General features: G+C 40.2%; 1 protein-coding gene across 6 annotated transcripts in view; it reads right to left on the reverse strand.

Moving 5' to 3' along the window:
* SH3KBP1 (SH3 domain containing kinase binding protein 1) overlaps nt 1–26,344 on the reverse strand; it is a 229,800-nt gene that overhangs the window by 187,218 nt on the left and 16,238 nt on the right. For 4 of the 6 annotated variants that reach the window (XM_042788560.1, XM_033010036.2, XM_033010035.2 and 1 more), the window contains exon 2: nt 16,430–16,587. In XM_042788560.1, coding sequence (XP_042644494.1) covers nt 16,430–16,587 — 158 coding nt within the window. Of the gene's footprint in view, nt 1–11,032; nt 11,086–16,429; nt 16,588–26,344 lie in introns of those variants that run through there. The other 2 variants (XM_042788563.1, XM_033010038.2) reach the window with 2 other exon arrangements.

Below are 26,344 nucleotides of genomic sequence, written 5' to 3' on the forward strand. Positions count from 1 at the left end.
TTTTTTGCTTTCTGCACTTCCCTCACAAAAGTACGACATGTTTAGAATATGGCTGCTGAAAATAAATTTTACTTCAAGACAAAACAGGTTGCTCAAATGCTCTAATCTGAAAAGATCTTGTTCATACAAAGGCTCTATCTTAGCAGATCCCTCCATGAGTGACAAAAGAGGAGTGTGATTCATTTGGCAGCCAAATTATTTTAATCGTTTCACAGAGGCATATAAAGCCCCATACACATCACAGCTTTTGTCTTCCACAATAGTTTTTCTCTTCCCTTTCACTCAATCATTTTTCTCTAAATTATTAAATCCTTTTTCCTCTTGTTACAGTTTGGGAATTCTCTGATTGTAAGCACTCATAGGAGAAGGTTATAATTAGCAGTAAAAGAAAGAGGGTTGTATAGAAAAGATGGCTTTCTGGGAACTGTGAAATGGAGGCTATTTCGGGTAACTGAAAAACCCAGTATCACTTCAATGTAAGACTTCTTCAACAAAACTCATCCCAGTCTGCATCCTGGTTACTAGATAGACAGCATCCAGGTGGTTCACTGGCTGACAGCTAAAGTCCATGAATTAACACACATAGGCACACAATCAAGCCAGTAGAAAGCAATTCTAAAAAAAAAAAAAAAAAAAAAAAAACAACAAACCTATATGTCCAGTAACTAATGAGACAAGAGCAATCTTGATGGTATGAACAAATCCAAAATTATTATTAATGTACAGCTCTAAAGAACCAATCTTATAATGAGTCTCAGAGAAAGTTACAGCAAGTCAGACTAGCTAGAAAAAGATATTAAAAATTACTATGATTTTTAAAACAACATACAGATTTTGCTTCTCACATAGTTTTGAGTCCATTTGACAAATACAGGTCCATGAACTGATTTACAAGTTACTGAAAATGAGAGGATATTAAGTGTATAATGGGTGAGTCAAACTCAATATACGGTGCAATACTGAGGCTTAATCTGGAATATTATGTACCATTCTTTATCATGTCATGTCTGTCCAGTACGTGAACATGTGCTGTAAATAAAATACAGAGAAGTGCTGCTAGTATTCTCAAGAGAATGACAGCCTACCTTACATCAGTATCTCAAGCAAAGAGAAGACCTTCAATGGCTGTTTAAGAAGATTAGGATTGATGAAACACCACAGGGAAAACACAAAAAAGCCATCTTAACTCACAAGGAGAGTGCTGCACAACACAGTGATAAAAACTGGCCATTAATAAATTTAGGATAAAGTGTAAAAGGAATGTTTCTAACCATGAGAGCAAAAATATTCTCAAGTAGCATTTGCTGGGCACAGCAACAACACAATGAAGCTTCATAAATGTGAAATACAGGGCCTGTAACTATGAACTAAGAGATATTTTCCAAACTCATCTCATGCTCTTGCTCTCTCATTCATAAATAAATCTATACATATACACACACAGCCCTATGTTAAGCAGACACTTTTTTTTCCCCCTGATTAATTTGAAGCTACTCAGAGTTAACATCTATGTCTCTTGTGGTTCATTAATATTCTTCTATTTGTACTTTTTTGTACGCCAACTTTTCCAGCAGTTCCCTCCAAGCAGTCTCCTCTCTTGATTCTTTTACATCAGACAAGCCTTGAATTCATATTGCTGTCTTTCACAGAAGGTGGATACTCTTCTCTCTGTAGCTGCCTACTTTTACAAAAGGTTACTTATAACTTGTAATAATTTAGCAACTCACCTCTTCACAGTTAAAGATCACTTCAGAAGTTGTGGGATATGGAGAGAAAAGAGGAGGGAGGGAAAGCAATATGTGTAAAAGCATGGCCCACAGAAAGCTATGATTGAAAAAAAAATATCAACTGAAGGCACTCGAGTTGACTCAGCCTATTCAAGTGCTTCAAGGATCACAATTTCATAATGTTGCTAAAACCTCTTTATTTATCCTTGGCATAACTGCATGTGTGTGTAAGCAGTGGGAAAGGCATATTTTTAATTGGAATGTGAAAAATGCTGTTCATTGAAAGAAAAAATATGTAGTTATAATTAGAAGTGGAAACTAAAACCAACACTTCACATGATTTTGCAGAGAAGGCATCACTTGTTCACAAAATACCACCTCTAGGTGGGCCCAGAGTCTTATCCTCCATAATTCAGCTAACACTCTTGTTTAATAATGCATAGTTGAGTGGTTCCCATAGAGCCAAAGTACTGTGATCAAACTAACTGTTTTTAGACTCACAGATTGGCTGAGGCAGGAAGGCACCTCTGAAGATGGCCTAGTCCAACCACCTGGCTCAGAGCACTGACAGTGACAGCAGGATACGCAAGGCTGTGTCCAGTTGGCTTTTAATTACAACCAGGGATGAAGGCTCCACAATATCTCTAGACAACCTGTTCCACTGTTTGACTAGCCTTACAATAAAACATTTTTTCTTCTCTTCAAATGGATTTTCCTGTATTTCAATTTGTGCCCATTGCCTCTCCTCCTTTCACTGTCTACTGCCAAGCGGAGGCTGGCTCCACTTTCTTGCTCTACCACACCATTTATTCAGACACATCAACAACATCACCCTGAGCATTCTCTTCTCCAGGCTCAACAGGCCCATCTCTCACAGACTCTCCACAGATGACAGATGCTCCAATCCCCCAACCATCCCCACAGCCCTTTGCTGGACTCACTCCAGGACCTCCATCTCGCTCTCGTACGGGAGAACCCAGAACCGGACGCAGTGCTCCAGATGTGCCGCACCAGAAAACAGGAGAAGAGGAGAGTTGTCTCACCTCTCTCTACCTGCTCACAATGCTCTGCCTCACGCAGAACAGGAAGCTGGGAGCTGCCTTTGCCACAAGCACACATTGCTGCCTTGTGGTCTACTTGGTGTCCACCAGGAGCCCCAGGGTCCTTCTCACCAAAGCTGCTTTCCAGCCACTCAGCCCCCACCTGTACTGGTGCCAGGGGCTGTTGCCCCCGAGGTGTGGGACTTGGCATTTCCCTTTGTTCAAGACGATCAGGTCAGCCCATTTCTCCAGCTTGTTGAGGCCTCTCTGAACGGCAGCACAGCCCTCTGGAGAGTCAAACACTCTTCCCAGTTTTGCAACATCTGCAAATTTACCGAGACTGCACTCTGCCCCATCACCCAGGTCATCAGTGAAGATGCTGAGCAGCATCAGCCCCATTATCCACCCCTGTGGCACACAGCCAGGGACCAGCCTCCAGCTGGGCCTCATGCTGCTGATCACCACCCTCTGAGTCTGGCACTTCAGCCAGGTTTCAATCCATTTACCTGGTCTGCACTTCATCAGTGTGTCAGTGAGGATGATACAAGAGACAGTGCCAAAACCTTTGCTGGAGTCAACGTAAACAGCAGTCACTGTCCTCCCCTCCTCCAAGTCAGTGATCTCATCATGGAAGGCTAACAGATTGGTCAGGCATGACTTCCCCTTCATAAATCCATGCTGACTACTCCCAACCAGCTTCTTATCCTTCATATGTTTGGAAATGGCTTCTAGGAGGTCACTAGGAGCTTGAGTTCCACAAATTCTCCTCTTTTCCTTCTGGAAAACACAAACATCTTTTGCTTTCTGATAGTCCCCAGCAGCTTTCCCCAGGGTTCCTTCTGATTAAATCAATTTTCTGTCTAGACTTAATCTTCTCCGAGATTTTCTTCTGGGTTAGGCATAATAGCAGATCCGTCTACCTTTATGATGAATAAATTAAAATAACACTTGTTTTTCAGATATCAGGTTGGGTTGCAGAAATGATGGAGAAAGGGGTGAATGCTTTGTACTGTGGTAAAAATATGATCTGGAGTTACTGAATGACATCTGACAGAATAAAACAGGTCTTCAAAGACCCGAATACTACAAATAAAGTTATCTTTACTTTTGCAGTCAATCACAACACAGACCACGTATCCATATGAGGGCAAGGAGAAGAAACGAAGCCATGTAAGATGTAACTATTCAAGGAATTCCAACAATTGTTCTTGGACAGCTATGATTAACGAAAATATCACCTTTTGGATTAAAATGTATTCTTTAGAACATATATACATCCTGTCAGCTACAATTAAAAAAAAGTGACCAGATAAGAGCATCCAACCTTCCTGTGGAGACTATGCTACAGCAGAGATTTTGGCAAGAACAATAACCTGCCCACACTAACCTTTAACACAAGGCAGTGTGGCAAAATTGATACCTGAGAAGTTACCTTTCCCAAACTCAGGTATATATGTTATGCTGAACAACTTCTGAGAACAGTTTCCAACAGCTTAAGCTGGAAACAGCAAAAAGAAGAAAATCGTACAGGCTAGGAGCAGGGTGTGAACAAGGTTCTAGAGAAGTTCCCACACAATGCACCATGACGTTGGCAAATATTAGAGCACTGCTTTTTTCAACATTGTCAGAGATGCCTGAATTTACATGATTTGCCATGTGCCCATTTCTGCCATGTCTTTTCCTATTTATTCTGTTTCTTCCCTGATTACACTTGTGCTTCCTCAAACTTTGCTTAGTCACACCATCCTTACTACCTGCATGAAAGCAATCTAACACAGTACAAACTGCACAGCTTTTCTGTCTGCATGTAAGTGCACTCAGCAGAGAGGAGCTTCAAGGCAACACACCACTGAACACAACTTCAGTTCTGTGTTAGCATAGCTATGGTTTCTGAAGTGCACGGAAATGCTTCATTAAACAATGTCATTTGGTGCCCTAGCTGCATTTGCCGTGATGGTCTGTATAGTGAAGTTAGTTTACTATGGGTCCATCTTAAAGTTTTTCCAGATACCCTGTAGGTGTCCCTTTAACTTAAAAAACACTAAAACTGTTCAGTCACTCCTTTCTAGCTGTCTCATCTGCTAACAGTGAATACAAAAATAGAGTTAATGCTAGTGTTTTATGACAAAGCAATAGCTATTTGGACCCTAAATACTGTCCTAGTATCTTGCACAATTTACACATCTGCCATTATTCTAGCCCCTTCACTTGAGAATAAAATCTGGATGCTAACTGCCCTGTTTCTTCCATTCACAGAATTCTAATCTGAAATTTCTCTTCTGTTTTCTAGGAGTGCAGAAAATGTATCGGGTAGAAAAGCAGGTGGCTAATAACTATATCCAAGAGCTTCTACAATTAACTAAGAGGCATAGTTGTAATTTCCTTGGAGAGAAGGGGGGAGGGGCAGGGAAAGATACAAAAGGGGAAGTTTAGAAGGTTAAAAAGGAAGAGTCTACACTGCAACAACATGCTTTGCATGTTAGAAACAACCAAAGTGGAATTTCCTAAAACAGTACCTACTTGCAAACTTCTGCCAGCATAGCTGGAGCAGGAAGACTGGCAGGCGTGATCTGTAACTGAACCAGCAGAAGCCCCTACTACTGACCTAATTAAACTAGCTAAACTGGTTTAACTCATTGAGCTTTTGCTGGTACAGCCTGTTTGCTTGCTATACAGGGTTTTACTAGATGGCCCTGAAGCAAAGCTTTGCTGTATCGCTGCTTCACAGCAGCAGCTCTATGGCAATACATTATACTAACACTCATAACCATGAAAGAACAGTGGTACAGAGAGCAGAAAAGATGGGAGTTCCTATAGCAAGTGAGGCTGTTCATCTATGTTTACAAAGGACAATCTGGTTTTGTATTATCTTATGCTATGTATTTTTGCAGCAGATAGTATTTATACCATGGTATGTCCTCACTGAAAGGTATACACATTCAGAGCAAAACAAAAAAATATTTTAAGTGGCCACTGTTAACATCACAAAAATTAAGGAGCTCTGCTGGTGGTACCAAATGACCTTTACTGGACAATTACTACTACACTGATGGGGTTTGGTGGTTTTTTTTTTTTTTTTTGCACACCTAGAAAAGCACTTGTAATTAATCACTCTATATTTTCACCGAATCATTGCTTGTAACACCTTTTCACAAGCCCTATTTATGTGCATTTCTCCAAGAGTAGCAGGAATGCAGAAACTTATTACTTTGAGGTGAAATTCAAGAAAATGATGGTATCAGTTGGCAGCACAGTAGTAGTAATGCCGTTTCAAATTCAGGTCTCCTCCTGTTCCTATGTATCATGCTCCAATGATTCAAACTTCCCCTCTTTCTCAAGCAGTCTAACCAGCTAATATTAATTGGTCTTAACTAAAAATAATTGTCTGTAGCCAGTATTTATCTTTAATTTTGTTGCTTGTTGCCAGATCTGATGAGGGGATACAGAGTCTGGGAGCCTAGTCAATTTTTCCAACAACACCCTCTAGTAAGAGATTGTAATTTGGCCTCTCCCTGTAAATCTTGTTTTTGCTTTATGAACATCTGAAAACATCAGTAGGAAACAAATATATCTGTTAGCACTCATTAGCAAATGCTGGTGGTGTTGCTTGTTAAAACTCAGATCCCATCTCCCTGTCTGTCCCTCCACATTCTTCAATGGTAGGAGCTGAGTAGCTAATTTTAATACAGACAGGCTCAAAGGCATGACCAAAAAAGTCTCCTCTAATATAACCAGTCTTCAAATAAAAAACACTAACACAGCTATAATAAATGTTTTCTCGCATTCTTTATAGTGCTCAGTGTCACAGAGCTGCAATTTGACAGCAGAAGGACACAGCACAGAGACTGGAGAAGCTAGTTACCAATATATTACAAGTAACTCCAGGCATGAGCAAGGAAGCCCTGGAGGAGTTCTTCAGCCCTGTAACTTGTACGCCCAGTTTCAGCTTCATGAGAAAACAAAACTCACCCAGAAGCTGCCGGGTCGGGGAGTAGGAAGAGAAGGGCAGCTTCTAATGGAAACATGTGAACCTTAAAAAAATACTGCTGGGGAGTAGAGTATACTCATTTTAAAGAAACCAAACAAAAACTACCCCTTTCTAAATATCTGAATACTCACTTGGGAAACAATGAAAAGGTAAAAATCCCAGCACAAAGACATGGGGTCGGTATTACAGAGCATCACTGCAAGTGTCACCACAGTTCAGAAGGGTGAGCAACACACATTCTACTTCCTTGTAAAAACTGTTTCAGATATAAAAGATCAGCATTATACAATTACGTAGTAGAAAGAAAAAAGGTTGAATTAATGAATGAGACCAGAGAATACATTTCCTTTCTTTCTATTCTGTAGAAAAAAAGACCCTCTAAAAATAATTTCTGATACCTTAACTTGAATGTTCTGGTTTTAGACCTAGCTGAAAACATTTTGAAAGGGATTGTATTTTTTAAAATGAGCTTTTAATTTACAGTTTAACGAGGCATTCCTCTTCCTCCACTTACTCAAAATTTTCCTCTGATGTCCACCAGTTAGTTTGCCTAGATTCTCTACTGAATTTTCACATTGTCTGAAAGGCTGCAGAAGTTCTAATGACCCACTAAAAACATGTGGGCTGACAATAAAGAAATTGGGAAGTTTTCTACACAGAAGCACAGAGCAATTAAAGACTATGAAATGCGGCGCTCAGCCCTGCAAGAATTGGCACATGTAAGCAGTTGTATCCTTTTAGTCATTCCATCAACTTTAGTGAACTACTTGTATACGGAATTTATTTCTGTACAATAGTTTTTAAAGGATCTGACCTCAGCTGTTCAGTTAAGGAGGTTTCCAAGTACATACGATCTTTCCTTCTGTGGGAAAAAATACTGGTGATATCTCACAGCAAGCTAACACAAATCCTAAATCCTTCCAGGACTTTAGTTTAGCTTTAGTATTCTGTACATTTACAAAACATCAGTAACAAACCAGTTTTTGGTTTTGAATTAACCATCATTATTTGTGGCAATCTGTTAGTGAGAACCGATCAATTCAAATTCACAACCATAGGCCTTTGGGTACTTTCAGACCAAGTACAAATCTCACAGAGTCAAAGAAAAGTAAATAGATAAAAGTACACCACAGAGCATTATGAATCAACTGAAGGTTGCAAAATGAAGAAGCTGTGTGGGAACAAAGGGAAACAAGCGAGCATATGCCCTTTTGTGCATGCGCAACAGTACATTTCAGGTAATTCCACTGAAGTACTTTTTTCCATGAAATAAATTGAACAGAAAATATTGAACTACATTTTACAAGTAGACTACTCCAAAGTGAAAGTGAAGCATTAAAAAATTTGATGAAAGCTACATTGAGACATTTATGCAGCTTTTTGGTGGGCGAATTTTAGATATTTTTTATGTAAGACAGTTAACATGGTAGTTATGAATTAGAGGCATTTTTCCATCTGTCTTTCTCTAATTCAACCCAGGAAGGAAAGTAACTCAGGTCATCTTAAAAGGACTTTTAAAGGAAGAACAGGTTACATTTTGTCTTTGTGCTTGGTAGTACAATAAAAAACTGAGACAGAGGACATTAGGGAAGGATAAAGAAAACATTAAGATTTGCATCTTACTTTCTTCTATCTATAGTTATTAGGCATTCATTGGGCCAACGATTTGGCAATGGCTGATGACAGGGTATGCACCATGTCTCTAAAGTGCCACGACACGTAATGCAGACAACATGACAGCAACTTGCAGTGAGATGAGCAGTCTGTTCACATGCTGGCAGGGTCGCTGGGGGCAGCATGATAAGGAAGCTTGGAGCAAGGGAACAAAAATAAAAAAAAACCTCAAGCAACCAAACAGCTGATAAACATAGGTGGCAAAAGGAAAGCTGGATGACATGAAGCTCTTGGCTCCAAATAGGAAGAGAATAATTTTCAGCCAAAAGGATAAAAAGGAGTTTCATTTGTTTCATGCTACCAATTACTAAGTAAATACTGACAGATAAATCAGACCACCTAAACTCACCTAAGCATGTCTAAAATGAAAACGAATGCTTAGCTAAACTGGTTATTATAAACCAGTTGATATAAGGGCAATAACTTGTAACGATAAACAATCATGGAAGTTATAAAAGAAGTTTCTGTTTTAGAGACTGTTTCTGTTGGAAGGGTGTTTTTAATCAGGATTTTTGATAATTCTGGCCTATAGACCCTGGGAAGGCGACTGCAAGTTCTCAAGAATAAATACTAAATTAAGTTTTCAAAGGCTACAGTGAGTCCCCATCCAGTGGGAAATGGAGAAATCAAGGCTTTGTGAAACAGCAGATACATACACTCAATACCTTGCACAGTCTTGCGTGAACTATGATGCATTTATTTCTCAGTGTTCCCAGTCAAAACAAAAAAAAATATTAAAAAAAAAAAAAAATCAATAAAAGCACAAGTCATTACCACCTTCTGTAAAGATAACAGGTTGGCCTTGTTTCTTCTCCCTGGGTGGGAGGTACCAATGTTATTTTTAAAAATGTATGCTCTACTTGTTTCTTCCTTTCCACCCCTCACCACCTCCTGTCACAACCATTGGCACTAGGTACCCATCACTGAAGAAGGAGTCTGAAGTCAGAGTGAGTAAATAACATCCTATTACATGATGGTAGTTTACTTGCACCTTTGTCTTTTCCAAGGGTAACTGAATGACTACAGTGTCTATATATAAGCAATAATATATGTCATATGGCTGTAATACAGCCAAAAAATGAGGATTAAGAGACTCAAGTATACTTGTCTCTCTCCAACTCTGAAAATAACATGCTGAACATAAACCTAAGCTGCTCTAACATGCTCCATTATATTATAATTTTAATAACAGTGACAATGAAATACTAGTACAGTGAATAATTAGGTGATGGCAGGAAATGGGGGACACTTTAAGGACTCTGTATCCACCATCAGCTTCCCAAATAGTTCTCAAAAGATCCTAGGAGGGAGCTACAAACACTGAAAACAAAGATAGCTAATTAGTCAAATAATACTTCCAATAGCAAATAATGCAAATGCCATTCCAGTTGATAAGCACTTTATAAAAGCATGAAAGTGGTTATACGAAAGCTGTTAGATGGTCAACACATGATACTTCCGAAAAAAACAGTACTTCTGTACATAGAAGTAAAACCCCAAAGCAACAAAGAAAACCCAAATAAATAAAAAAAAAATCAACACCACTAAACAACCACCTACATATACGCACATATACTTATTGTTAATAAATTACAGTGTTTGATCAGGACAGGATTCAGAAGTAAACAGTATCATTAAGTCATGACAGTAGCAGTTAGAACAGCTAGTGTCACAAACCCCGACAGTTTTCTTTTTCCCACATGGTCCTCTTGCTCTTATCTTCATTCTTATTTACTGTTAATGTTACTTAACATTTAAGTGATACAAACTGAAAGACAATCAGTAGATATAGTCTGGATACAAGTTGGATCATTCTGATGGAGTAAATGGAATATTTGGCAGACTAAGCTCGAATGTAAGTACAACCTTCCACAGTTATGATTATTAAATGCTGTAGTCACACCGCAGGCATCCAGAATACTGTTTCTCTTTTACCCTTTTTTGCAAGCAAATATTAAAAACATCAAAATCAGATAATGTTTCCTAAAACTAAGGGAATCCATCTCAGGGCTATGTAATAAAATTGAAAGAAAGGTGGCAATATCAACAAGCATTCTCATGTTAACTTGGAACACTAGCAGGACTGAACTGTAATTCAGTTTCTAGAAGCTTGTGTTTTCTGTTTCTGCTCTAGGAGCTTGTGTTTTCTTGTGATGTTTCTTAAACATCAGCAATTACAATGCATACTAAAGAATGAAAAGCAATACTTTTGTTTTCAAACTCCTAATTTTTCACCAGTTTTATCAATATATAATTATAATTAAGACACTGTCTTTTCAGAAGGTTACTTTTTACTAATAACTTGTTGCTATATAAAGTAGTAGGCACTAAAAGCTAATAAAACCCTTAACACTGAAGCTTCACATTACGATATGTCTACTGCATAACTGCTGCATGTATTTAAAACCCGTTCACTTTTGCGTAGTTCATAGAATGTTCACATGCAGGTTCCCACAAAACATCCAACAGCTGACAGCCCCAAACAGCAACCCTTCCACCCCCCGCCAAGTAATCCCTCTGTCAAAGCCTGGTGTGAAAACACATCCAACAAACTGATCAGTGCAGGTCAGCCAACACCACGCTTGCCCCCACAGCAAACATACGGGATCCATTCTGCTGACTGCGATGAGCAGGGCACCCTTCCCATCCGGCTGAGAGTATCACCAGTTCCCTGTGACCAGGAATGGGAAAGAGCCTCTGTCACTGCCAGGGAGTCTCACATCACTTCCAGTCCAAACACTCAGGGCAGCTGCCTCACTGGGAGCTCCTCCACCTCCTCTGAAGCCAGACGAACAGGTTGAGGCGTGACATTATTTGTAATCATGCCTTGGGCATCCAGGACGGCCCGGAGTGCTGCTGCTGCTGCTCTGTGCTGAATTCCCTGAGAAGAGCGAATGCTGTCAAGTTCAGACACTATTGACTGGTACAAGACCATCTTGGTGGATCTGTGTTTTTGTGGGGGAGATGGGCTAGGGGAGGGAGAAAGACTTTGTTTTACTAGTTCTGCTTTCACCATTGTAAGTGATAACAGCAGCATTAAGAAATAATAATGCATCCGTGATGCTATGTTTCTCCCCACAAAATCTTAATTGCTGTTGATAGAAACAAAAGCTCAAAGAGACAACATTTTCACATGATGGAACTTATCTGAAACTTTCTTTCACCAATTATATTCTCTTGAATTTCAACATAAGGATAACAAGTTTAATGGCCATACCCAGAACTCAGAAAAAGAAACTAGTACTCCTGGTGCTCATTCCCAAAACAACGTAACAGTTAACACGCCACAATCTAAAACATTTCCTAAGAACAAATATGTACATGGTATTCTAGTAAGATTTCCAACAAAAAAAGCTCAGTAATTGAATTGCAAATTCCTGCCAAGTATGTAAAAAACCCCGTAATAATTCACTGACCCATAAAGCAAGTTATCTTTTCAGGTATAGACAAAAATAGCACTGGTCTCCCTAGTGTGCATATAACCTCAGTGCCTTGGCAGATGCCACAACTTTCAGAAGTGGCTACTTCAGCAAAGCTGGCCCAGATGACAATTAATAGTATTCAGAGTACTCAGGAGAGCAGTGAAGGCAATAGGAGCTTAAAAGCCCTGAAGCAAAGGCAAGCACAGCAGCATCAGGGAGTGCTGTCAGTGGCACTGCCAGAGGGAAGGACAACAGGAGTGGTACCAAGCAGCAGCTGGAGGGCCTGGGAAGCACTCTGGTTCTTGCAGTACTTTCTGTTCTGGGACACTGGGAATATTCTCTTTTCCCTCCTACAAGCCAATCTACTGCTGTAAAGGGCCCCTGCGTGTGCACAGGCCCCTTCTCATGAAAGGTTTGAGGAAAGCACTAATAGGGATGGGTAGGGGTCTGTGGGGTGTGTAACAAGCACGAGGGTCTCAGTAAGGAATCACCCTGTGGTTCACTCACAATTCCCTGCAACCCTAGGCTGGTTGTGAAGATTAAAAGCAAACCAACAAAACATACAGAGAAGAAAATTAAATTACAAGCAACAGATAAGGATCTTCACCGTGCACCTATGATTCAGCATGCACATCCCTGACATCCTACAAATAATTTGAGCTATTTAAAAAGTGTATTCTGCTTGTGCAACAAGAAATCCAGGTTGCTGTTCTGATTTGAGGCAGCAGTACAGTTACACAAAGGTCTTGTCCTGTTTCATTGATTCTAGAACCCAAGGTATACACTACAATTTCAAAAATAACAACTACCACATTTCTTGCTAATTTTAAAATAAATTTGCCTCTCCAGTTCAACTAGCAATATTGGCAAGTCCTCCGGAGTACAGACAAGTCTTAAGGTTGTCACATGCAGCAAATTCAGTTTACCAGTATACTGCTATCCAATCCCACACAGAATTCAGTTTGTAAATTAGAACTGGCAAGCATGGCTCTGCACCACAGTTTCCTGCTTTCTACATCTTCATCTGCTATCAGCAAAATCTAACTGTCTCAGATGCTGTCGCACTTACATAAACAGTTTTATACTGCAGAGCATGGTTAGACAAGGAATTTGTTAAAATAAGAAAAAGTCAAAAGCCTCCTGTTTCCTAATGGCATTAAAAAAAAAAAAAAAAAAAGGCACAAAAAACAGCAACAAAAAAATCCCTAATATACTCTGCATCATCCACATTTACTTTATTTTTCTGGTTGTAAAAGAGAGGATTTGGGGTTTCAAGTTAAAGTTTTGAAGCTATAAAGACATAGAAAACCAACTTTATACCATGCAAATGAACAACGTTGCAAACACACCTGCTACATCCTTTTTTTCAACTGCGTAACTGAGGAGTAAAACAGACAACCAGGAACAGTACATAATTTTCCACTCATACTTCTATTTCTCTACTTGAAAATTTGAAAGAAAACAGAAAAAGACAAAAGCCAGATACGTGTTTCATCCATTTCTTACAATAAATTCAGCATCAGGATCTCTAACAAAAGTAGATACCTACAAAGGCTGACAGAGTTAAATTAAATCTTAAAGGGGGACCAAAGAATTTTCTTGTATTTAGGCGAACTTCTCCCACAATATCTTCCAAGTGACCATAGCTGCAGACTAATAGGCAGTGAAAATGAAAAGAGAAAAGAAATTGCAAATACCTTTTCTGTTACGCCTTGCATTTTGAATTGCAGAGCATAAGAAGGGTATGAATCTGTGTTTTTTCGTGTCTGTATGTATAAAAATAGATAAAACTCAGAGCAGTTGTTTTGCAGATTCAAGAACAGGAAGCACCGCTGATACAACTTTACAGTGAAAGTCCCCTAAAAAGAAATAACTGCACATGTACAGCATACATATCACTGCTACCTCCCTTTTCCTCTTTCTTTCTTATATTAGTCTTCAGACAACTCCTATTCAATGGTCTCCTAATTTGCATTTATTCCATGAATTTAAAACCACTTTTGCCACGGCAACTCCAGAAGTCCTTTCCACATTCACAGCCTAGTACTCCCTTGAAAAAGGTTTTTTAGTTCTCTTAAGTAATACTTTGTATTAATGTCTTTTCACATACATTCTAATATACTGCATTTTCCTAATTTTTCCGTTTGTGATTTGTACATCTTTTCTTCCAAACTCTTTGCTCTTCAAACTGTACTTCCAGAATCTATGCACACATGCTCACCGAGACCACTCAGGCCTCTTTACTGTGTTAATTCAGTGGTTTCAATTCAGCCCAAAAATTCAATTTTTTCAAAACCCAACAGTTTCTTTGGAATGTCATAATGAATTTATTCAAAAGAAAATCAAATCACAGGAATGAAAAGCTATTTTCTGAAAGAAATTATTCCTGCCACTTTAAGGTAGAATGCAGAGTACCGCAAGAATTTCATTAGTGATTTTCACCTCTGAATAACTTTCTCAGGTAACTACTTTTACAACCAATTCTGATAAACAATGGGAATTTAGAATTGAATGCAACTCCACCACTCATTTGTAGCATCCCTTTTTGCCTGGCTCTTAATTACTTTGCTGACAACAGAATAGCAATGGAGCACAAATTGATTGCTGATGAGCTTGACTCTGCATGCACTTGTTAAAAAATTTTCCATAACTGAAGGCTTACAATTACTTACAATCTTAGTGGACAGGATAATAATGCTCAACAAGCTTTCTAATGGGACTATTATTATGCTTGACCATAGCTCTCCACATACAAGATATACACAAGAAAAATTGAAGAAAAATAAAGGTTTTCACTCAAGATATCCACAAACTATATGTTCAGGAAGTTTGTATCTTCCACCCCATATTACCCGATTTAGAGAGGGAATGCTCAACTATGAAAAACATATTTGGTTTTGCATTCAAGCTGAAAATGAGGAAGAATTTAATGCAGTTTTTAGTTCTTTAAAAAGTAGCCCTGGATGCTGATTTAAAAAAAAAAAAAAAAGGGGGGGGGAGAGAGCAAAGAGCAGGCAGTGATATTTTATGAGAACACAAAATCAAAAACGTTTTTTGCTCTTTTAGAACTTTCTATTGAGAAAAAGCTATTTATTTTTTGATTATGTGACAGGATGCCACAAATCTGAAAGCATTTTGGAGAGAAGCAGCCTTAAAAATCAGGTACTAAGGGGGGGAACTTGCAAACCCTCATACTTAGGTTATGATATTTTCAAAACAGAAATTATTCGTAGGCCACATTTATTTGTCACTAAATCCAAAAGTCCTAAAATCAGCAGCAGATTTCAAATATGAGTCAGGAAAAAGCTTAGAGAAAGTCTGCTTTCATCCCACTGACCTTCACAGTTCATCAGAGTTCCAGCAGAAGAATATTATCAATACACAATGAGTCCCAAAACAATTTCTTCCCCCCATCCCAAAGTGTGGATTTTCAGAGGCTAACAAGAAACAGGGTATCCATTTTCTTCCTCCACTCCCTTTCAGCTCATTGAGGATGTTACTCCCACCTAATCATTGCCACCTGACAGACACAGAGATGTTCTTTCTCCCTGGCAATGACAAGAACAAGAATTAGGATACAAGTATGTTTGTCCCCACAGGAACACCTGAGGCTCCCATGTTCCCCTGATACAGGCTTAGTAAGTTTGCCACCGAACCACTTCCCTGAATTATCTCGATATATACAGCCTTAGTAAAACAAAATGACATAACTTGATTATGTGCATATGTCTAAACACACAACAGGCTCACACAGTTAGAAGAAGCAGCTAAAAAAAAAAAAAGATACTTATGCCCTTGGAAAGGGGAAAGTCTCAAATATCCTCTGAAGCTGTAGCAACAGATGAACATAAAACCTATTTACGTAATCTATTGTAGCTCTTGCTCTCTTTTCCTAGTGGAGAGCTAAGTTTATGGAGTTTTATGGAAACTAACAGCCTAGCTCTGCAATGACAAATCAAGGAGGCCCAGAGGTACTAATAACTAGTCTCCTATGTGCAGATATATGTGCACACACACAGACGACCAGTAAAAAAGATATATATATTTCTAAAACTTCAAATGGCTTTCCTAAAATCATTATTACTGCAGGTTATTTGACACATTACATGAAATAAAAAGTAATGATTATTTTTTTCCCCAACCATTTGGAAAAATCCACTTTAATTATTCTCAACTAATTTAGCCAGGAATAAGTATTCTCAAAAAGCTTATATAAAACCTAAGAAAGCACTCTGGAGAAGAAGTAGCAGTTATAGAGAAGAGAAAAATATTTCAAATGCCATGACATAAGTTGTTCTGGAATAATCACTTTGTCTCCAGACTGCAGAGTCACACGTAATCACTGAACAGCAGAGAAATATAGGGGTAGTAACTTTTATTTTCAGGATGTCAAAACTACATTGTCTTTGCAAATAAAGTCATCTTCTCTTTGTAACGTTGCCTCAACAGTACATTGTATTGCAATATATTATGGTTTTGAATATAAGAAATATTATGATATAAAGGCTGATATTTATAGCCTGAACAGCACAGTACACAAAACATACACGCACAAGAACAGTTCCACTTTGTACTCACTCTTACAAAGTTGTCAGGGAACAAACCTCTTCTGCCTTTGAGCTGTCCTTCCCACCAGCCTCCATCATCTTTCTTGATATTGGTGATTATGTCACCTACAGCAATCGTCAGCTCATCATCATGTTGAGCTTTGTAGTCAAACTCCACTATCGCTTCCACTGAAAGAGAAACACAGGTATGTAGAATTATTGACTATGTCTAAGTTTCCATGCCTTCAAAAAGAGTAAGAAAACACCAGTACAATTATAGATTCTCAGTGAAAGTGGTATATTCAGTTTAACCAAGAGAGGACATCAAATACGCAAGGTGTAATGGTAACATTTTGTGGAGAACTGCTTCTGGGAGACCAAAAAAAAAAAAACCCACATGAGTGCCCATCATGGCTAAGGCAACAAATGGCACGCATTTTTCTCTACTGTTTAAAGGAAATTAATTTGTGATGCTTCAGTAGTATCTACTCTGGCAGCATTACAAAGTTTCTTTTTATTTATTGGACAACATTTTAGCTTTTGCTCATGGGACTTCTAAAGCATTTTATTTTCAGAAAGGTTCTCAAATCCATAAGCATTCCAGGTCACTGCACCTACTTCACTAGATACATCACTATTAACCTAAAGAGTAATTATTGAGAATTTTTTGCATCATGCTGAGTTTCACTGTTGTTTATACAGAAATACAGAGGTTTGCTGTATGAACATGCTCTCACAGGGTTTCACCAGTGGGAGAAAAATTTACTTTCACGTGTAATTATGCATCTAGAGATGTGAAGATGAAACATTCCTACTGCTCTGAATGTCTGCTATCAAGCAAAGGTGTGTTATAAGCTTGCTACCATTATATGGTGTGTCTTTGTCTTCCCCCTGAAAGAATCCTCCTATCTGTTGAGGCCATATGCACAACAAAGTCCCTGTAGACTGTCATTTATCCTGCAGAGTCACTGTAAAGAATTAGGGAAGTCATAAGACAGAAAAAAACCTTTTGAGAATCAAAAATAATAGAGCTGGGTGGTTCAAATATGGAAGTCATAGTTGTATTTAGTGGTTCATCAAATATCTACTAAGAGGAGCTTGACTGGCAATGTCAAAGATAGCTATATTTGTAAAGCCTTACTCTGTTTCTTCAGTGGAAAACCATGCCACAGGATGTTCCACCAAACATTTAGCACTTCAACCATCGAAACAGCAAAATGAGAACTAGTAACAGGCATCTGCTTTCTGCACAAATGACTGTACTATGTAAACCCTGCAAGATCTGGCCTGCAAACAGGTAATACAGCTCACAAAGCAAAGCTAACCATTATACCACAGACAGCAAAAAAGTTCTGCCTAAACAACAAGCCCTGCATGTTAAATCGAATTAAGCTGACAGGAAAGGAGAGTTATTCCTCTCCACCCTCAAAATGTCACACAGTCACAATGCCAAACATCCCCCTCCCTCCTCAAGAGCCTGCAAGTCACAGCTAGAAGAGTGTTCTGACTTTTGGATACATTCCAGACACAAAGCTGTGGCTGATAATATTCTTCCATTGTTTCTTCTGTAAAGTCCATGAACGTTATAAAGCCAGCTCACAGGAGGCCTGCTAAACTACATAATGAACAGCAAAAGAGAGAGTGGCACCACGCATTACAAGCTGACTTACAAACAGAACTTGAAAAATTTATCACTGGAACTTAACTGAAAAATGAGAGTCATTCAGGCCAGGAGGGACCTCAGGAGCTCACTTGTCCAGCTTCCTGAGCAAAGCACGACCAGCTCTGCAGTCAAACCAGAGTACACGAGGCTTTGTCCAGGTGGGTCTTGAAAATCTCCAAGGAAAGAGGTAGGGCATGCAGGGCAACCCAGTCCACTGCTTGACTGCCCTTCTGGGAAAAAAGTTTTCTCTCAAGAGACCACTGAGATCTTTTTTGTTTCAATTTACATTCATTGGTCTTGTCCTCCCACCATGCAGTGCTGTGTAGAGCCCAAATCCATCTACTTAATAACCTCCTTATAGGTACTATAAGGCTGCCACTAAGCCCTCCCAAGTTTTCTCTTCTCCAGGACAGACAACTAGAATTCCTGAAGCCTCAGGTCCCTCCAGCCTATAACACATCAACTGCTCCACCAATTTGGTATCAGCCACAGACTTATGGAGAGTGCACTCCACGGCCTTTTCCAGTAATTGATAAAGATGTTAAACAGAATATTATCCTGGGACAGACAGTCCCTGGTGGCAATCCACTTATTATCAGCTAGCAGGTAGAGCCCATTAACTATGACCCAAATCACAAAACATGAGTTGGAATGCAGCTCTATAGACAATCTAGTCAAATGTCCTTGTTCAAAGCAGAAACAGCTAAAACGCAAGTTGCTCAGGGCCTTGTGCAGCCAGGGTTTGAATATCTCTAAAGATGGAAATTCCAGTGCTCGACCATTATAACAATAAGGGTGATCTTCTGTTCAAATGGATTTTCCTGTATTTCAATTTGTGCCCATTGCCTCTCCTCCTTTCACTGTCTACTGCCAAGCGGAGGCTGGCTCCACTTTCTTGCTCTACCACACCATTTATTCAGACACATCAACAACATCACCCTGAGCATTCTCTTCTCCAGGCTCAACAGGCCCATCTCCCACAGACTCTCCACAGATGACAGATGCTCCAATCCCCCAACCTTCCCCACAGCCCTTTGCTGGACTCACTCCAGGACCTCCATCTCGCTCTCGTACGGGAGAACCCAGAACCGGACGCAGTGCTCCAGATGTGCCGCACCAGAAAACAGGAGAAGAGGAGAGTTGTCTCACCTCTCTCTACCTGCTCACAATGCTCTGCCTCACGCAGAACAGGAAGCTGGGAGCTGCCTTTGCCACAAGCACACATTGCTGCCTTGTGGTCTACTTGGTGTCCACCAGGAGCCCCAGGGTCCTTCTCACCAAAGCTGCTTTCCAGCCACTCAGCCCCCACCTGTACTGGTGCCAGGGGCTGTTGCCCCCGAGGTGTGGGACTTGGCATTTCCCTTTGTTCAAGACGATCAGGTCAGCCCATTTCTCCAGCTTGTTGAGGCCTCTCTGAACGGCAGCACAGCCCTCTGGAGAGTCACTCTTCCCAGTTTTGCAACATCTGCAAATTTACTGAGACTGCACTCTGCCCCATCACCCAGGTCATCAGTGAAGATGCTGAGCAGCATCAGCCCCATTATCCACCCCTGCGGCACACAGCCAGGGACCAGCCTCCAGCTGGGCCTCATGCTGCTGATCACCACCCTCTGAGTCTGGCACTTCAGCCAGGTTTCAATCCATTTACCTGGTCTGCACTTCATCAGTGTGTCAGTGAGGATGATACAAGAGACAGTGCCAAAACCTTTGCTGGAGTCAACGTAAACAGCAGTCACTGTCCTCCCCTCCTCCAAGTCAGTGATCTCATCATGGAAGGCTAACAGATTGGTCAGGCATGACTTCCCCTTCATAAATCCATGCTGACTACTCCCAACCAGCTTATTAAACTGTCTTTATCTCAACCCACGAGTTTTCTCACTTTTATTCTTTCAATTTGCTTCCCTGCCCCTCTGTGGGGGAGTGAATGAGCAGCTGTGTGGGGCTAAGGTGTCCACTGGAGTTAACCCACAACAACATCCCTCACCACATTCAACTCCAGGTGGGCTTTGACATTCCTAACCCCAACCCTGCACACACAGACATTCTCTGTACTTCGTTCCAGGTCACTTCTCCCTGCTTTCACCTCCTGTACTCTCTTCCTTTCTAAGTTTTATTTTTGTCAGAAGATCCTTGTTCATCCACAAAGGCATTCTGCCACGTCTCCTTTTTGTTCCTGCTTATCAGGACAGACCACTACTGAGCCATGAGGGGGTGATCTTTGAAAACTAAACGGCTGACCTGGATCCCTCTTTTCTCCACAGCTGTGTCCAGTGGGATTCTTCCAAGCAGACCCCTGAACAGGTCAGAGTCTTCCCTCTTCAAGTCCAGGGTTGCAATCCTGCTTTCTGCTTTTTTTCCCCCCTTCCTCCACTTTACCATATCATGGATCAGTGCAGCCAAGACTGCCCTCAGCCTTCAGATCCCCAAACAGTTCTTCCTTTTCTGCAAGTATGAGATCCAACAGTCAACACACTCCAGAAGCCACCTGGATTGCTCACACCCAGGTCATAAGCAAACTAGTCAATCCCTCCAGTAGATATCAGAAATGCCCCATGAGTGCCAGGGTCCTGTCAACGTGAGCTTTACTGCAGCTGTCTGAAGAAGGCCCCATCAACTACTTCCTGTTCAAGTGGTTTGTAGGGACACCCATCATCCGCACTGGTCTGCCCTCTAACCCACAAACTCTCAGGTGGTTCATCATCTGTCCCACAGCAGAGCTCCATGCGTTTTAGCTGCTCTGCTGCATAGAGAGCTACTCCTCTTCCTCGCCTTCCTAGCCTGCCCTTCCCCAAGAACCGGTATCTATCTACTGCAGCACTCCAGTCATGCAAGCTATCTCATCATATTTTCATGATTCCAACAAAATCATAACTCTGCAACTGCATGCAGACATGTAATTCCTCTTCTTTGCACCCCACACTATATGCATGAAAGCACGGACATTTCAGAGAGGCAGCCAGCCGTGATGATTTCCCAAGAAGATTACAGGAGTTTTCCCTGTAATTCTGAAAGGCACTTCCTTGTTTATACAGGTATGCGTGGGAAGGGCCCCCTTCAGTCCTGTTTTTACCAGGTCCCTACTGTTTGCATCACCAGACACATTTTGTTTGCCAACCTGGCCCACTGCTTCCTCACAAGACTGTTGGTCATCCTCTCCGTCCCCTCTCATTACTGTTTTAAACCTCCCCTCACTTGATCAGCCAACCTATTAGCAAAGATGCTTTTGTCCCCCTTAGTCAGGTGGATCTCATCCCTCCCAAGCAATCCTCAAAGAGGGTCCCATGATCATAAAACTAAAACTCTGTTGCTGACACCAGCTATGCAACCAATTATTACCTGCAGGATCTGTCCACTCCTCCTTACACCCTTCCCTCTCACCAAAAAGATCAGGAAGAAAACCACCCAGGCTCTCATGCCCTTGACCATCACCCCAGAGCCATATAGTCACCACTGATACTTTCCAGATCACTGGCAATCTCACTGAAGCCTACATCCAGCAGTGAAGCTATATCCAGATCCTGGCAATACCACTGAATCCTACATGGAATAGCAGCAGGGGGTAGTAGTCTGAGGGCCAGACAAGCCTTGGCAGTCTTTCCACAGTGTTCCAGATCCAAGTCCCTGACAAGTCAGGTCAGCAGATGGGAGTCTCCATCGCCCACAGCCAGGAATTTCCCTACTATTATCACTTGCCACTTTCTCCTGGTTCTCCGGCATTGCTCAGGTTTAGCCAGATTGGGCACTTCACTGGATGGAGCACCCAGACTCTTTATCACCTAAAAGAGCACTGAATCTGCCCTGTAATTGCAGATCTTGAGGTGGAGCAGGAGCCTTCCTCCTGGTGTCAGAAGTCAGAAACTTCAGGCTTCCAGACTCGCCATTCTGGAAGTCTCCAATCCTGCCTCAAAGGGCACAGACTCTGCTTGACCTTAATTCAGAAAAGTTGGGGATTTGGGCTTTTGAAGACTCCGTGACATGGAGAAGATCTGGAAAGCCCAAGCACTGAACAAGTTTTTAAACCCATCTAGATGCTCTGCAGCATACCACCACAACTACTGAGCCATTCCGCACCACCTTTGGTGGAGTTTCTGGACTGCTTCTGTGCCAACTGCTACATAACTCGAGAATCTGTTGAACTTGAACCAAGCATTCCAGCTTAGAGAATATACAAAAAAAAAAAAAAAAGATAAAAAAATGACATATTTCTAAAATATCAACAGAAGTCGCTACAAATAGCATAAATATTATCCACATATGCATATTTCTCCCCAGAGAAAACAGTGAAGTCAGCTCTGAAGTGGTATTTACACTATCTCTCCAAAGACCACTGGATTCAGGCAGAGGCACCAAGGTACACACACTACTTTAAATCTCACACCAATAAAAATTTTTTAAATTTTTAAACATTTTTTTTTAATCTAAAATCTCCACAGAACACAACAGCACTCAGGCTCAAAAAAAGGCAAACTTCAGACTATTTAGCAGAGTGTTTCCAATTTGGTTGAGTTCCAGGAAAGATCTTTTGCGAGCAAGGCCCTGTATCCTTCATTTTTAGTCAGCCTACTCAGATGCACTTGCTCTCAGGACTCAGCTTAGATACTGCTTTTTGCATATGTCAAGTCATTTCTCCTCCCTACTTTGGAAGCTTTTAAATCCTATTCTCATTTTGCTGTGGATGCAATTACATACTGCTTTGCTCTGAGTTCTCCCTAAGCAATCACAAGGTGCTTAGAGAGCTGTAAGGGGGAGATGGCAAGAGAGCAGGGATTCGGGCTGGCTCCAACTGCTGATTCCTCAAACACTCTTCAACATACAGACTGCAGCAAGACATACTGAAGCAAGGCTAACAACTCTCCCACTCTCCAAGTCCCATGTTTTAAAAGGGCTCTAGTACGTGTTGCTGTGCTTGCAGTTTTCCCCTAAGAAGGCTGCAAGACTGACATGATTCTTGTCAGTTTAATTTTCTTACTAATTACCTTCTCTCTCTTGCGAGGAGAGACCAAAAGGCAGGACAGGGCTGTTGATTTGACTCTACAGCTGCTCGGGTAGTCTGGAGGCACTGGAGTTATCCTCCTGAAGTTTGGCTGCCTTGCACTAATTCATATACACATAGCTGCAGCTGTTCAACCACTTTTGTTTTACTGGAAGTTTCATTAAACAAACAAAAACCCCTTTACCATGCAGGCTCTTCTCTGTCTATAAAATTTTCCACTTATTAAAAAACACATATAAATATTTTTTTAAAGCTGTCTCCTCTCAGAGAATTTGATTACTGTAACATAAGTGTGTGTAAGCTGTTAGAGACATATGAGTCACTAAAAATGGACCACACAATCAAGATGTTTATAAACGCTTCAAAGGAAACCAAGAGCACAGTTTGGAAAAAGGAGTAAGAGCACACCTAACAAATGTGCAGATTGTGACAAACTGACAGGAAAGCACTTCTGAGATCACTCAAAATTCTCATTTATCACGCTACTGAAGCTTGCAGAGCATATGACAGCCTAAAAGTGCTTTAGAATTTATAGGTCCATGCAGTTGCAGTTTTTAAATCAAGCTCATTTTCTAAAGTATGCTAAACCATGCCACCCTCTCATACTGTGTTTTGAAAAATTCATTCTGCCAGTCAATCTTTTTTGTTTCTTTTGAGGTGAAATTTTTCTTCATGGAAGTTGGATTGATACTGGAGACAACATCAATCCAGATATGCTAAGAAAAAAAAAGCAGATCTGAGTTTTGTTCCACATCTGCAAGTACAACATACCTCATTCCTGAAGTGCTGTGCTAGATTTCTCCTCAGGGACCAAACTAAAGCGTCCCAATTTGCACAGTGATTTTTGATGTGAGAAAACACTCCATGGACAGTGAGCTCAAACTAATTTTATTTGTTAACCAACGAAGGCTGGTTTTAGGCCCAACTCTGCCAAGGTAAGCAGCTTGTTACATTAACAGCCAAAACACAAATCCCTTTTAAAACAAAAGCAAAATAAAATGGCAAAATTGGGACAGACAGATCTGGCTTCCCTTTTTGGTGCATTTTTCTTCAAAATACTGCACCCCATGATGCCTGAAAGTCAAACCTGCCCTAGCTTGAAAACTCTAGCTATTAGACTCTTTCTGTTGGAAGAAGGCATTTTTCATGTTAGGAATGAAATCCAATATCAAAAGCTATTCAACTTATTTTGATCTAAAAGGAGAATGTTCATTCTCATGCCAACACAATCAGCTATTCCTAGCCTTATATTACCATCAATCCAAACTGTAACATAAAAACTCATGAAAGAGAATTAAAGCTAGTTATTACCAACCCTGCTGGAGACTGGCGCAGTGCAACTCATTACTGCAACGTCAGGGACAAAGATTTTTTTTTTATTATTTTTTTTCAATTTAATGTTTAGTGGTTTGGGTTCAAAATACTAAATTTGAAATGTTAATGCTATGAACCACATATTGAAACCTAACCTCTCAGCTATATTTAAAATAGGCATATCTGGAAAAACCCTCTCGATTAAAAGTTCAACTATTCTTGGCTTTCACTCCCCAAATTAGTCTTGAATATACACATGAAATTATTTTGTTGATAATTACAAGCATTTTTCCTATTGATTATTTTGTTTCCATGCCACATTTAAAATTACAAGTGAAATCTGATCTCTTAAAACTGACCTAGTCAGAATAAGCATTTCTTTAATAATGCCACCAATATTTGAAGACAGAAGCATCTCAGTTTATGCTACCTTCAATTACTGTACAGTGTCTTTCCAAGCAAGAAATGAATCAAGAAAAGAAACAGAGATTTGCTACTGTGCAACAAAAACTACATTATTACATCAGCTCCTGGTGACATCTGTAGTGTGTAGGCACAATGGAAATGTTATTAATGTCTCTGGCACTATTCCACCCAAGTAACAGCATCCATATGGCAACACCACCTTCTGCAGCAGCATGGTTTCACACACAAATGCACACCTTAAAACTAGTGTATTAGACACGGCAGTCAAAGAGTTAAGAGCTTCTCTACTGTAAATTTCATGTTTTGACTTTTGTTAGTCACAGAGCTTCCTGAGAATGATAAACACATGTGTTGCACTGGCATACCCCAAAAAACAGAACTGAAACTAGACAAACTACCTTCAAATATTCTAGACTCAAGCTTTAAATTAAAGTTAAAATTACATTTCCTCAGCAGGGAGTGCAGCAGAGCTTTTCTCTTTTGCATAAAGATAACTGTTCAGAAGCAACAAAGACTTGACAGCATGAACAGGCATCACACAATCCTACTCTTATGTCATGCTCTGCATAAGCCTCTACAGTAAGGCCTTGGTGACTATCCGTGTTCTCTACCACCTCCGGTAAATTAATCAGCTATCAAAACCTATTAATCAATAAGTTGGAATGTGTTGCCTTTCTGTTACACCACACTTATAAAACAGTTACAAAGATTCATTTGGTAACAAATACTTATTAGATTACTTCAAATGTGCTGTTCTTTTTGAGAGATTTAGGTGTAAACTGGTGAACTACATTTTTAGTGCTTATGGGCATACTTCTGAAAAAAAAAGTTAATCTGTAATGTTGCTATACAACAGGTTGCAATAAAATTCTTAGTAAAACATTAGGAGCCACTAGGAAGGAAAAAAAATCAGTACCTTTTATCAAATCAAATGACAACACATGACACATTCTGAGCTCAAATTAAAAAAAAAAAAAAAAAAAAAAGAAAAAGAACTCCCAAACATTCAATAGCACTCGTTTCCTAACCTAGACCTGGAGCGCCAGAAGGCCTGAAGACAAAATGAGACCTACAAGGCCGTTGTTTTCTGGACTCTAGGATCACTGAGCAGCTGGCAGGCCAATCACATATGGGATGCTGTGGTACAAATATGTTTGAGGGAAGAGGAGGAAGACAGAGTCATATAAGGTCTGCATGATTTACTGCAGATGGCACAGCACTGACAAAAGGGGAATGCACTGGTGTAAACACTGAACTACCATCCGGGGCTCCAAAAGTCCTTCCTATCAAAAACTATCACAGCTATCGCAGGCATCATGCTGTAACTTCTCTATGATGATAACTAAATGCTTGTTTGCATCTGGGAAGGAAGAAGAGTTCAGTCAGGGCTCTTCGACCAGAGAACAAAATAATCCGTAGTTTGTAAAGACTCAACTCTGTCAATTCATTACACTTTATAATTCTATATGAAGGAGCCACTGAACAGCCCTTTGAAGCATCACTCTACCAAAATGGAAATGTCCGTTGCTGCATGCTACCTCTCAAATGAA

Source organism: Tyto alba, unplaced genomic scaffold (genome assembly GCF_018691265.1).
Source record: "Tyto alba isolate M040663 unplaced genomic scaffold, T.alba_DEE_v4.0 Super-Scaffold_14, whole genome shotgun sequence".
Taxonomy (NCBI): Eukaryota; Metazoa; Chordata; class Aves; order Strigiformes; family Tytonidae; genus Tyto; species Tyto alba.